Source organism: Gadus morhua, chromosome 7, assembly GCF_902167405.1.
Source record: "Gadus morhua chromosome 7, gadMor3.0, whole genome shotgun sequence".
Lineage (NCBI taxonomy): Eukaryota > Metazoa > Chordata > Actinopteri > Gadiformes > Gadidae > Gadus > Gadus morhua.
Window position 1 is genome coordinate 33,843,019 of NC_044054.1, and position 14,069 is coordinate 33,857,087.

The 14,069-nt window shown below is 58.3% G+C and overlaps 1 protein-coding gene across 1 annotated transcript in view; it reads right to left on the minus strand.

The window, feature by feature from the left end:
- Nucleotides 1–2,783: 2,783 nt before the first annotated feature.
- The window catches only part of LOC115546915 (serine/threonine-protein kinase TAO1-B-like), a 21,004-nt gene continuing 9,718 nt past the window's right edge, over nt 2,784–14,069 (minus strand). Inside the window, 12 exon segments of the mRNA XM_030360744.1 lie at nt 2,784–3,089; nt 3,091–3,435; nt 3,731–3,913; nt 4,122–4,334; nt 4,746–4,985; nt 6,760–6,879; nt 7,694–7,777; nt 8,248–8,376; nt 8,937–9,173; nt 12,827–12,964; nt 13,075–13,242; nt 13,825–13,998. Of these exon segments, the coding sequence (XP_030216604.1) occupies nt 2,961–3,089; nt 3,091–3,435; nt 3,731–3,913; nt 4,122–4,334; nt 4,746–4,985; nt 6,760–6,879; nt 7,694–7,777; nt 8,248–8,376; nt 8,937–9,173; nt 12,827–12,964; nt 13,075–13,242; nt 13,825–13,998 (2,160 nt within the window). The 3' untranslated portion in view covers nt 2,784–2,960.

Consider the following 14,069-nt stretch of genomic DNA (forward strand, 5'->3'; position numbering starts at 1 on the left):
GTCTACGTTGGAAACAATACCCTACTACACAAACCAATGCTAACACACTCTCCACCTCCGGTAGTCAGGGGCCATGAAGGCTTTGAGGGAAATAAGCCAGCAGTCCAGGTTCTGACTCTCCGTCCATCAGCCAATCAGAACGCAGCATCCAGGCTGTGGATGGAGGGGGTTGGACCAAGAGTCTGATGCTGTATTGGACTTTTGTACTCATGGTATTAATGTTGATGTAACTGTTCCATAATGGTGAACTTGGAATAAAGATGAGGAATGGAGAAGCATGACCTGGTGAACACACACAATAAATACTAAAATGACTTTATTACAGTTGGTTCTTAAGCCAGTACCCCCCTTCCAACCAAAGAATTGTAATTACAAACAAAATATTACATGTATCCCCTAAACTTTAAGTTACTTTATACACTGTAGATTACTTAATCTGCTGCAATGAATAGCATGTCTTCTGTCGGACAATCTGCTCATACTTCGTGTTGCATATCACTTGTTGAATACCGGTTAATACCGGTTAATGCAGCTCTGGAACGAGCGTCAGAACTGGAGATCCACCAACGACAGAGTGAAGGCAAAAGGAATGCGGAAAAAACCGACCTGTGGCCCCTTCAGCCTATCACAACATCAGAGCCGTCAATCAACTGTCATCAGAGCTGTCAGTCAACTGTCCATCAGAGCTGTCAGTCAATTGTCCATCAGAGCTGTCAGTCAACTGTCTTCAGAGCCGTCAGTGAGCTGTACAACAGAGCCGTCAGTCAACTGTCCGTCAACTGTCATCAGAGCTGTCAGTCAACTGTCATCAGAGCCGTCAGTCAACTGTCAGTGAGCTGTCCTTCAGAGCCGTCAGTTAACTGTCCGTCAACTGTCATCAGAGCTGTCAGTCAACTGTCATCAGAGCTGTCAGTCAACTGTCAGTCAACTGTCCATCAGAGCCCTCAGTGGTTCAGTGATCCACGGTTGTGTTCTGAGAGCGATGTGTAAACACAGGAGAACAGAACTGAACCAGACCGGATCCTGCATTCTTTCCGCTTCAGGTCCCCCCCCCCCCGAGAACAGCGACAAAAACACTTTGAAATGAGGTGGAAGAGAAAAGTGGACTCTAAAAGAGGCTCGTCAGAGCAGCCATGTTGAGGGTTAGAAGGGTTATGGTAAGGGCTAGGGTTGGGGCTAGGGTAAGGGCTAGGGTAAGTGCGAGTGCTAGGGTTGAGGTTAAGGTTAGGATTAGCCCTAACCTCCGTTGATTAGGGTTAACCCTAACCTGGAACGAAGAGGAGACAGGAGAGTGAATCAGTCCAAACCACCTGAAGTCACTCAGGAACCCTGGGGAGATGAGGTAAAGAGCAGCCTGGTTTCACAGCCTTTGTTTACATGCGTTGTCGGAGCGATTTTACTTTTATTTTTTACAGAGGTTATCGGGCGATTGTTTTTCAGTTCAGTCTCTCAGTAAACAGAAGGCCAGTCGGTCCCACCGTCCAGACCAACTCATCCTACCAGTTCAGCCAGGACAGGATGTCTCTGAGGGTCACCTGTCTGCATAGAGCCCCACTGGGGCCCCTATGAACCACGTGAGGCCCCTAGGAACCATGTGAGGCCCCTAGGAACCACGTGAGGCCCCTAGGAACCATGGGGGCCTCTTAGAACCACGTGGAGCCCCTTCCCGGGGGGGCCCCTAGGAAACAGGAGCTCCTGTAATCCACAGTGTGAACACGTTCTGCTGTAATCCACAGTGTGAACACGTTCTGCTGTAATCCACAGTGTGAACCCGTTCTGCTGTAATCCACAGTGTGAACACGTTCTGCTGTGATCCACAGTGTGAACACGTTCTGCTGTGATCCACAGTGTGAACACGTTCTGCTGTAATCCACAGTGTGAACACGTTCTGCTGTAATCCACAGTGTGAACCCGTTCTGCTGTAATCCACAGTGTGAACACGTTCTGCTGTGATCCACAGTGTGAACACGTTCTGCTGTGATCCACAGTGTGAACACGTTCTGCTGTAATCCACAGTGTGAACACGTTCTGCTGTGATCCACAGTGTGAACACGTTCTGCTGTAATCCACAGTGTGAACACGTTCTGCTGTAATCCACAGTGTGAACACGTTCTGCTGTGATCCACAGTGTGAACACGTTCTGCTGTAATCCACAGTGTGAACACGTTCTGCTGTGATCCACAGTGTGAACACGTTCTCCTGTAATCCACAGTGTGAACACGTTCTGCTGTGATCCACAGTGTGAACACGTTCTGCTGTGATCCACAGTGTGAACACGTTCTGCTGTAATCCACAGTGTGAACACGTTCTGCTGTGATCCACAGTGTGAACACGTTCTCCTGTAATCCACAGTGTGAACACGTTCTGCTGTAATCCACAGTGTGAACACGTTCTGCTGTAATCCCTTCAATCCTGTTCTCCTCACAGGGTTTAACTCAGCACTGGGACCAGAAGGGTCAAACAGGCCTTCGGGGGCCAGCGGGGGCCGGCGAGGGGCCAATGGGGGGCCAACAGGGGCCAGCCGGGGTCATCGAAGGAGACGTTGGTGGTGGGGGTGGGGGTTGGTGGTGGTGGAGGAGGTGGAGGTGGTGGTGATGGGGGGGCAGGGTTGTGGTGGGGGTTGAGGTGGAGGTGGTGGTGGTGGTGGATGTGGTGGATGTGGAGGTGGGGGTGATGGGGGTGGGGGTGGTGGTGGGCAGGGTTTTGGTGGAGGTGGTGGTGCTGTAGGTGGTGGGGGGGGCAGGACCGAGCAGGCTGTGCCTCTGGGGGGAGGGGGGGTCAGGGTCATGGCAGAGGAGAGTCCTGCAGCACCTCCGTCACCACCGCCGCCCGGCCTTCATGGTGCGCCGGGTCTTGCGTGTGCATTTGTATGTGAGTGCATGTGCGTTTGTGCGTCTGCGTGCGTGCGTGTGCGTGCGTGCGTGCGCGTGCGTGCGTGCGTGTGCGTGTGCGTGGGTGCGTCAGGTGTAGGAGAGGTGGGACCCGGTGGAGATCTGGGAGGTGATGCTGGCGCTCCTGCTCATGCCCTGTTGGCTCCTCCCCCCGGCTGAGGTCCTCCTGGGGGGCTGCGGGCTGCTCCTCAGCCCCCCCGGCCCCCCCCCCGCTGCCCCTCCGGCCCCCCCCTCCGGGCCGGTGGAGGCTCCAGGGGGGCGGGCCCCCGGAGAGCACGGGGTGGCCCCAGGGCTGCTGGGAGCTTGACGCGCCCTGGTGGCGGTGTCCGGCCCCGCCTCCGGGGCCCGCCCAGTGCACGCCCCCCCCCGGGGCCCCGCCCCCCCAGCCCTGGGGGTCCGGGGCCGTGCCCGTCAGCACCATGTTGCTGAAGCCCAGCCTCATGCTCTCCGAGTCGAAGGCCTCGCCCTCGCGGGCCTGCCGCTCCAGCAGCGAGCCGATCCGCTCCAGACGCTCGTTCTGCAGCGACAGCATCTCCTCCTCGATCTGGGGACACAGGTCACCACGGCAATGCCGCGTCAGCACCACGGCAACGCCGCGTCAGCCCCACGGCACAGGTCATCACCACTCTGTCACGCAAGAGACAGACAGACAGACGGGCAGACGGGCAGACGGGCAGACGGACAGACGGACAGACGGACAGACGGACAGACGGACAGACGGACAGAGGGACAGAGGGACAGAGGGACAGACAGAGGGACAGACAGGCAGACAGACAGACAGCCAGACAGACAGACAGACAGGCAGACAGGCAGACAGGCAGACAGACAGACAGACTGACCTTCTGCTCCAGCAGAGCCCGTCGTAGGGACAGCCTCTGCTCCAGGTCGGCCCTCTCCTTGTTCTGCTGGCCGTCCGTCTGCATCTTGATCTTGCTCTGGTAGGCGTTGAGCAGCTCCAGCTCCTGCTGCAGCTGGGAGCGCAGCACCTGGCCCTCCCCCTCCTGGGCCTCGTCCAATCGGAGCTGAGCAGAGGAACGCAGCGCTCAGAACAGGGCCAAGTGTTGAGGAGGGGGGGGGGGGTCAGAGGGGGCGGGGAGCGGGGGTCAGAGAGGGGGGGGGCAAGGAGGAGGGGGGCAGAGAAGGCGTGGGGGGGTCAGAGGGGGCAGGGGGGGGTCAGAGAGGGGGGGGGGTCTCAGAGGGGGCTCAGAGGGGGGTCAGAGGGGGGCTCACCGCCTGCGTGGACAGCATGTCGTTGATGGAGTGGTCGTACTGCTCCGCCAGCACGGCCAGCTTGCGGGTCTGCTCCTCCTTCAGCCTCTTCTGCAGCGCCTTGTGCTCGCTGCGGGGAGCGGCCTCCAGCAGACGGGCCCTCAGGGCCTTGGACTGACGGCTCTGCACCGCGCAGGAGTCCTGGAACTGACGCCTGATCTGCTGCTCCCTGGACTGGAGACAGACATAGGGACAGAGGGACAGACAGACAGAGGGACAGACAGACAGACAGACAGACACCTTAGTCTTATTATTACAGTCAGTTATTTTTTGTCTGCAGCTCTTTGGGGGGTGGTGTCTCCTACCTTGGGGGGGTGGTGTCTCCTACCTTGGGGGGTGGTTTCTCCTACCTTGGGGGGTGGTGTCTCCTACCTTGGGGGGGTGGTGTCTCCTACCTTGGAGGTGGTGTCTCCTACCTTGGGGGGGTGGCTACCTCAGGCTGTTGGGGGGCTGTTACCTTGAGGTTCTTGGGGTTAGGGTTACCTTGAGGCTCTTGGGGTTAAGGTTACCTTGAGGCTCTTGGGGTTAAGGTTACCTTGAGGCTCTTGGGGGCCTGTTACCTTGAGGCTCTTGGGGTGCTGTTACCTTGAGGTTCTTGGGGTGCTGCCGGACCTCGAGGACGTGCTTGCGCCGCAGCTCGCGCTCCCTCCTCTTGTTGTACTCCAGCTGGTTGGTCAGCTCCGTCTGGTGCTGCAGGCCGAACAGCTCCGCCCGCGCCAGCTGGACCGCGCCCAGCTGCCGCACCTCAAGCTCCTGCATTGCCTCGTGCTGCCGCAGCAGGAGCGCGTGGTCCAGGTCCCGGTGCATCTGGACCTTGTTCAGCTCCTGGGAGAGGAGAGGAGACATGGAGGAGACAAGGAGAGGACACGACAGAGGAGACATGGAGGAGACAAGGAGAGGACACGACAGAGAGGAGACACATGGAGGAGACAAGGAGAGGACACGACAGAGGAGACATGGAGGAGACAAGGAGAGGACACGACAGAGAGGAGACACATGGAGGAGACAAGGAGAGGACACGACAGAGAGGAGACACATGGAGGAGACAAGGAGAGGACACGACAGAGGAGACATGGAGGAGACAAGGAGAGGACACGACAGAGGAGACATGGAGGAGACAAGGAGAGGACACGACAGAGGAGACAAGGAGAGGATACGACAGAGAGGAGACACATGGAGGAGACAAGGAGAGGACACGACAGAGGAGACACATGGAGGAGACAAGGAGAGGACACGACAGAGAGGAGACACATGGAGAAGACAAGGAGAGGACACGACAGAGGAGACACATGGAGGAGACAAGGAGAGGACAGGACAGAGGAGACATGGAGGAGACAAGGAGACAAGGGACAGAGGGACTCTGAGCGGGGGACAGAGGGGGGGACAGAGCGGGGTACAGAGGGGGGGACAGAGAGGGGGACAGAGAGGGGCACAGAGGGACTCTGAGGGGGGGACAGAGGGGAGCACAGTGGGGGGGACAGAGAGGGGGAAAGAGGGACTCTGATGGGGGACAGAGGGGGGTACAGTGGGGGGTACAGAGGGGGGGACAGAGGTAGGGCCCTCTGAAATCTGTTTTATTTTTTTCCAAATTCCGTTTTAATTTTCGTGAATTACGTTTTTACACTAAAAGCTATTAAAATCATCAGAACAGTGTTAAATAAGTGCGAACAAATAAAATGTAATCAGATAGAAGACTACATTTATTAAAACATCACAACATTGCACTGTTTTTAGTGCTTCAAATAAAAACAACATGACATAAATATTAAAGTGCTTATAAACTCTTTTTTTATAAACTCAAATTGTTGTTTGAAGGGGCGTGCCCTGGCTACGGCTTTCATTGTTTTTTATATGGATTTTTGGACTTCAAGTGGTGATCGCACGTATCTTTGCGTTTCCAATCGATAGTATGTTGACATATTCTACAAAACAGAGTGATAGAAGTGTTTTTCGGATATTGTTCGGCTCTAAATTTGGGGTTAGAACCGAATTACAGGCGCTTCAACTTCTTCTTCGGCTTCTTGTTAGGAGCGGGACCTATTGTTTTCGTGGTGGGCCGGGGATTTTTTTTTAACATTGTTGTGCGAGTGACTGCTAAACATTCAGTGACGTTAATGTCACCTGTGTTGTTTCCCTTTTCCCTCGAAACTGAATTTCACCAAAATAATGGCGAATTCCGCTGCATTCCGCTGCATATTGTAAATGTGACATGTGATGTGCCTTGTCCCTGTTACATGTTATATGTGCTGAAGAACAGGAACCTGCTGGAAATCAGTTATTTAACTAAGACAGGCCCGTTTTAAATTGTAACTTTGTTACTTTAATACTTTCCTGCTTAATAAAAAAATAAAAAATAATAATAATAATCCCTGATTCCGTCCGCGTTTTCGTTATCGCGGAATTCATAGGGCCCTACAGAGGGACTCTTAAGGGCGGACAGAGGTGGGGACCGAGGGGGTTACAGAGGGGGGGAAAAAGAGGGGTACAGAGGGGGGGACAGAGGGGGGGACAGAGGGGGGTACAGAGGGACTCTGAGGGGGGGACAGAGGGGGAGTACAGAGGGGGGTACAGAGGGGGGACAGAGGGGGGGACAGTGTACCTCTCTGGCCAGGTCCTTCTCCACGCTGTGCTTGGCGATCAGGATCCTTCGCTTGAAGCGCCGACACTCCAGCTCCTGGTACTGCCTCTGTCTGCGCAGCAGGTTAGCCTCTTCCTCCGCCTGCACCACCACCATGACACCACATTAACACTACCCTGACACCTCATTAACACCACCATGACACCGCATTAACACCACCCTGACACCACATTAACACCACATTAACACCACCATGACACCACATTAAAACCACCATGACACCGCATTAACACCACCCTGACACCACATTAACACCACCATGACACCACATTAACACCACATTAACACCACCCTGACACCACCATGAAACCACATTAACACCACATTAACACCACCATTACACCACCATGACACCACCATGACACCACCATCACGTGCTCCCGCATGCATAAGCGTCCTAGTCCACTCCTATTGGTCATTAGCAGCATTAACACTAGTCCTCTCCTATTGGTCATTAGCAGCATTAACACTAGTCCTCTCCTATTGGTTCAGCAGTTACAAGGTCCTTCATGTCTAAGCATCCTATTGGTTCAGCAGTAACAAGGTCCCTGAATGAGCATCCTATTGGTTCAGCAGTAACGAGGTCCCCGTCTGAGCATCCTATTGGTTCAGCAATAACGAGGTCCCTGTCTGAGCATCCTATTGGTTCAGCAGTAACGAGGTCCCTGTCTGAGCATCCTATTGGTTCAGCAGTAACGAGGTCCCTGTCTGAGCATCCTATTGGTTCAGCAGTAACGAGGTCCCTGTCAGAGCATCCTATTGGTTCAGCAGTAACGAGGTCCCTGTCTGAGCATCCTATTGGTTCAGCAGTAACGAGGTCCCTGTCTGAGCATCCTATTGGTTCAGCAGTAACGAGGTCCCTGTCTGAGCATGTGGAGATGATCGTGGGACGGACCTGGAAGTGCTGGATGTTCTCCTTCTGCTTGGAAAGCCACTCCTGCTTCTCCTTCTTAGGAGTCGACTGGTTCTCCTGAAGCTCCTGGAGAACAACACAAGACTTTAGGAAGAACCCACCCTCTGCAGCCCGCGAGGAACCAGGTGAGGAAGACCAGGTGAGGAAAACCAGGTGAGGGAGACCAGGTGAGGGAGACCAGGGGAGGAGGACCAGGGGAGGAGGACCAGGTGAGGGAGACCAGGGGAGGAGGACCAGGGGAGGAGGACCAGGTGAGGGAGACCAGGGGAGGAGGACCAGGGGAGGAGGACCAGGGGAAGAGGACCAGGGGAGGGAGACCAGGTGAGGGAGACCAGGTGAGGGAGACCAGGGGAGGAGGACCAGGGGAGGGAGACCAGGGGAGGAGGACCAGGGGAGGAGGACCAGGGGACCAGGGGAGGAGGACCAGGGGACCAGGGGACCAGGGGAGGGGGACCAGGGGAGGAGGACCAGGGGAGGGGGACCAGGGGAGGAGGACCAGGGGACCAGGGGAGTGGGACCAGGGGAGGAGTGCTCACCTCTTTGAGCTGCTCCTTGCGCAGCTTATACTCCCGTTTCTGGGACTCCAGGAAGCTGCTGAGCTCCTTCTTTTGCTGCAGCTGGATGTGCTGCTGGAACTTCTTCTCATCGTTGGTGAACGTTTTCAGCTTGACCACAAACAGAAACATGATGTATACAGACAGACAGACAGGAACCAGGTCAGACAGACAGGCACCAGGACAGACAGACAGGAACCAGGACAGACAGACAGGCACCAGGACAGACATGAATCAGGGCAGACAGACAGGAACCAGGACAGACAGACAGGCACCAGGACAGACAGACAGGACCCAGGACAGACAGACAGGGACCAGGACAGACAGATAGGAACCAGGACAGAGAGACACGAACCAAGACAGACAGACAGGAACCAGGACAGACAGACGCCAACCAGGACAGACAGACAGGAACCAGGACAGACCTAGGTCCCCTGCCCCTAGGTCCCTGGTCCCAGGGGACTTAGGGGCAGGGGACCAGGGGGGCCCAGGACCAGGGGACTCGGGGCCTAGGACCAGGGGACCCAGGGCCTAGGTCCCAGGACCAGGGGACCCAGGGCCTAGGGCCCAGGACCAGGGGACCCGGGGCCTAGGACCAGGGGACCCGGGGCCTAGGGCCAGGGGGCCCAGGGCCTATGGCCAGGGGACCCAGGGCCTCTAGCGGTACGTACGTCCTTGTCCATGGCGGCCTGGTGCTTCTTGAGCAGCTTGTCCGTGTCCTGGCTGAAGGCGCTCCTCTGGGCCTCCAGCTCCTTGTCCAATCGGCCGCGCTGGTCCTCCAGCTCCGCCCGCAGCTTGTTTTCCAGCACCAGCAGCTGCTTCTGGTGCTGCCGCCGCATGCGCTTGTACCCCGACATCTGCTCCCGCAGCCCCGAGTCCTGCTGGTGCTCCTGCATCTCCCGGGTCACCTGGGGGGGGGCAGCCGTTACCCCAGGGAGACCAGGCATGTATAACTATACACAAATAAATAGAAAGGAAATACAAAGGCCGTCCACTAGGGGGCAGCGATGTGCAGAGAGCCACATAGTGTGACACAGGAACGGGACTATCTGGACACAGCATAGACGGCTAGGTCTAGGGGTGGGGTCAGTAGGGTGGTGTCAGTAGCGTGGTGTCAGTAGGGTGGTGTCAGTAGGGTGGGGGTCCAGTAGGGTGGGGGTCCAGTAGGTTGGTGTCCGTAGGGTGGTGTCCGTAGGGTGGGGGTCCAGTAGGGTTGGGGTCCAGTAGGGTGGTGTCCGTAGGGTGGGGGTCCAGTAGGGTGGGGTCAGTAGAGTGGGGGTCCAGTAGGGTGGGGGTCCAGTAGGGTGGGGGTCCAGTAGGGTGGGGTCAGTAGGGTGGGGTCAGTAGGGTGGGGGTCAGTAGGGTGGGGGTCCAGTAGGGTGGGGGTCCAGTAGGGTGGTGTCAGTAGGGTGGGGGTCCAGTAGGGTGGGGTCCAGTAGGGTGGGGTCCAGTAGAGTGGGGTCCAGTAGGGCGGGGTCAGTAGGGTGGGGGTCCAATAGGGTGGTGTCAGTAGGGTGGGGGTCCAGTAGGGTAGGGTGGTGTCAGTAGGGTGGGGGTCCAGTAGGGTGGGGTCCAGTAGGGTGGGGTCCGTAGGGTGGTGTCAGTAGGGTGGGGGTCCAGTAGGGTGGGGTCAGTAGGGTGGGGGTCCAGTAGGGTGGGGGTCAGTAGGGTGGCGGTACAGTAGGGTGGTGTCAGTAGGGTGGGGGTCCAGTAGGGTGGGGTCCAGTAGGGTGGGGGTCCAGTAGGGTGGGGTCAGTAGGGTGGGGGTCCAGTAGGGTGGGGTCCAGTAGGGTGGGGGTCCAGTAGGTTGGTGTCCGTAGGGTGGGGGTCCAGTAGGGTGGGGTCAGTAGGGTGGTGTCAGTAGGGTGGGGGTCCAGTAGGGTGGTGTCCAGTAGGGTGGGGTCAGTAGGGTGCTGTCAGTAGGGTGGTGTCAGTAGGGTGCTGTCAGTAGGGTGCTGTCAGTAGGGTGGGGTCAGTAGGGTGGGGTCAGTAGGGTGGTGTCAGTAGGGTGGGGGTCCAGTAGGTAGGGGTCCAGTAGGGTGGGGTCAGTAGGGTGCTGTCAGTAGGGTGGTGTCAGTAGGGTGCTGTCAGTAGGGTGCTGTCAGTAGGGTGGGGTCAGCAGGGTGGGGTCAGTAGGGTGCTGTCAGTAGGGTGGGGGTCCAGTAGGGTGGTGTCAGTAGGGTGGGGTCAGTAGGGTGCTGTCCGTAGGGTGCTGTCAGTAGGGTGGGGTCAGTAGGGTGGTGTCAGTAGGGTGGTGTCAGTAGGGGGTTGTCAGTAGGGTGGGGGTCTAGTAGGGTGGGGGTCAGTAGGGTGGCGGTCCAGTAGGGTGGGGTCAGTAGGGTGGTGTCAGTAGGGTGGGGGTCCAGTAGGGTGGTGTCAGTAGGGTGGTGTCGGTAGGGTGGGGTCAGTAGGGTGGGGGTCCAGTAGGGTGGGGTCAGTAGGGTGGGGGTCGAGTAGGGTGGGGTCCAGTAGGGTGGGGGTCCAGTAGGGTGGGGTCCAGTAGGGTGGGGTCAGTAGGGTGGTGTCAGTAGGGTGGTGTCAGTAGGGTGGGGTCAGTAGGGTGGGGGTCCAGTAGGGTGGGGTCCAGTAGGGTGGGGTCAGTAGGGTGGCGGTACAGTAGGGTGGTGTCAGTAGGGTGGGGGTCCAGTAGGGTGGGGTCCAGTAGGGTGGGGGTCCAGTAGGTTGGTGTCCGTAGGGTGGTGTCCGTAGGGTGGTGTCAGTAGGGTGGTGTCAGTAGGGTGGTGTCAGTAGGGTGGGGGTCCAGTAGGGTGGTGTCAGTAGGGTGGTGTCAGTAGGGTGGGGGTCAGTAGGGTGGGGGTCCAGTAGGGTGGGGTCCAGTAGGGTGGGGGTCCAGTAGGCTGGGGTCAGTAGGGAGGGGGTCAGTAGGGTGGGGGTCCAGTAGGGTGGCGTCCAGTAGGGTGGGGGTCCAGTAGGTTGGTGTCCGTAGGGTGGTGTCCGTAGGGTGGTGTCAGTAGGGTGGTGTCAGTAGGGTGGTGTCAGTAGGGTGGGGGTCCAGTAGGGTGGTGTCAGTAGGGTGGTGTCAGTAGGGTGGGGGTCAGTAGGGTGGGGGTCCAGTAGGGTGGGGTCCAGTAGGGTGGGGGTCCAGTAGGCTGGGGTCAGTAGGGAGGGGGTCAGTAGGGTGGGGGTCCAGTAGGGTGGCGTCCAGTAGGGTGGGGGTCCAGTAGGGTGGGGTCAGTAGGGTGCTGTCAGTAGGGTGCTGTCAGTAGGGTGGTGTCAGTAGGGTGCTGTCAGTAGGGTGGTGTCAGTAGGGTGGGGTCAGTAGGATGCTGTCAGTAGGGTGGGGGTCCAGTAGGGTGGGGGTCAGTAGGGTGGTGTCAGTAGGGTGGGGTCAGTAGGGTGGTGTCAGTAGGGTGGTGTCAGTAGGGTGGGGTCAGTAGGGTGGGGTCAGTAGGATGCTGTCAGTAGGGTGGGGGTCGAGTAGGGTGGGGTCCAGTAGGGTGGTGTCAGTAGGGTGGGGTCAGTAGGGTGGGGTCAGTAGGGTGGTGTCAGTAGGGTGGGGTCAGTAGGGTGGTGTCAGTAGGGTGGGGTCAGTAGGGTGGGGTTCCAGTAGGGTGGTGTCAGTAGGGTGGGGGTCCAGTAGGGTGGTGTCCAGTAGGGTGGGGTCAGTAGGGTGCTGTCAGTAGGGTGCTGTCAGTAGGGTGGGGTCAGTAGGGTGGGGTCAGTAGGGTGGTGTCAGTAGGGTGGGGGTCCAGTAGGGTGGGGTCCAGTAGGGTGGGGTCAGTAGGGTGCTGTCAGTAGGGTGGTGTCAGTAGGGTGCTGTCAGTAGGGTGCTGTCAGTAGGGTGGGGTCAGCAGGGTGGGGTCAGTAGGGTGGTGTCAGTAGGGTGCTGTCAGTAGGGTGGGGGTCCAGTAGGGTGGTGTCAGTAGGGTGGGGTCAGTAGGGTGCTGTCCGTAGGGTGCTGTCAGTAGGGTGGGGTCAGTAGGGTGGTGTCAGTAGGGGGTTGTCAGTAGGGTGGGGGTCTAGTAGGGTGGGGGTCAGTAGGGTGGCGGTCCAGCAGGGTGGGGTCAGTAGGGTGGTGTCAGTAGGGTGGGGGTCCAGTAGGGTGGTGTCAGTAGGGTGGTGTCGGTAGGGTGGGGTCAGTAGGGTGGGGGTCCAGTAGGGTGGGGTCAGTAGGGTGGGGGTCGAGTAGGGTGGGGTCCAGTAGGGTGGGGGTCCAGTAGGGTGGGGTCCAGTAGGGTGGGGTCAGTAGGGTGGTGTCAGTAGGGTGGTGTCAGTAGGGTGGTGTCAGTAGGGTGGGGTCAGTAGGGTGGGGGTCCAGTAGGGTGGGGTCCAGTAGGGTGGGGTCAGTAGGGTGGGGGTCCAGTAGGGTGGGGTCCAGTAGGGTGGGGGTCCAGTAGGGTGGGGTCCAGTAGGGTGGGGTCAGTAGGGTGGTGTCAGTTGGGTGGGGGTCCAGTAGGGTGGTGTCAGTAGGGTGGTGTCAGTAGGGTGGTGTCAGTAGGGTGGGGTCAGTAGGGTGGGGTTCCAGTAGGGTGGGGTCAGTAGGGTGGGGTCCAGTAGGGTGGGGTCAGTAGGGTGGGGTCCAGTAGGGTGGGGTCCTCACCAGAGAGGCGGTTCTGATGGTGGCGAAGTGCTCCCGGTTGCGGTGCTTCTTGGGGCCCGGGGGGGGGGCCTCCGGGGGGGGGGCCTCTGAGGGGCCGCTGGGGACCGCCTCCTCCAACACCAGACCCCCCTCCTCCTCCTGGGGGGGGCAGGGTGAGAGTGAGACTACTGCAGTACCAGTACAGAGCCGTCCTGCAGTACTGGGGGGCCGAGGCCCGGAGGTGAGGGCCACCTCCACCCTTTACCCACCGGCTTCACGTGGATGACGGAGTTGCTGGACATGACGGTGTTCTCCCCCTCCAGCAGCTCCTCCGGGGGGAGGCTGGTGACGGAGCTGCTCTGGGAGCTGATGGACATGCTGGGAATGGACTGACTGCTGCCCACGCTGCCCCCCCGGCCCCCCCCCGCCTCCAGCTCCTGGGACAGGAAGCAGACAGACAGACAGACAGACAGACAGACAGACAGACAGACAGACAGACAGACAGACAGACCAGGGTTACTCCCAGACACAGTAGACGTTTTTACACTGCCAAATATAGCCGTGTTATGCACGCCTTTTTCCCGGCATGGTCCGCACGTTTACACTGCCCCAGATAAATTGCCTGCTTGAGCTAGAACCCAATTTACCCTCCCTGACCCTACACACATTGGCGGTTTCATTTTGATGTAAATGCGATGAGACGGCTCCGCGGTTCCATGGCCAGGACCGGCGCTGTGACGAACAGGGATTGACCCCCTCGGTTTCACACAGGCAAGACGTTGAAATTGCCGGCGTGCCAAGCCGCGACCAAACCGGCTTGGCAGTGTGAAAAGGCCTAGGCTCAGTCAGTCATCTTGTGACCTGTTCCTCCTGAGGACTGCAGCAGAGCCCCCCCTGTGTGGGTCGGGGGTGGAACTCCTTCCTGTGTTTACATTCACTGCTTCATCATCTGAGTAGCGGATGGTGGCGTGAAAATGTTCACACACACACACACACACACATACACACAACACACATACCTCGGGGTCCCCGTGGGGGGTCTCTGCGGGGGCGGGCCCGTTGGGCGCCTCGTGGAACAGCAGCTTCTTCATCTTGCGGTATTGCAGGTTGTCCAGCTCGCGCACCGCCTCCTTGGTCCTGAGGACCAGGTCCATGAGGACCGAGCCAGGGCGCTCCCGCTGCAGGAAGGCATGCTGGGACACAGGGGGGGTCATAAATACATCTACAGTGTGTGTGTGTGTGTGTGTGTGTGTGTGTGTGTGTG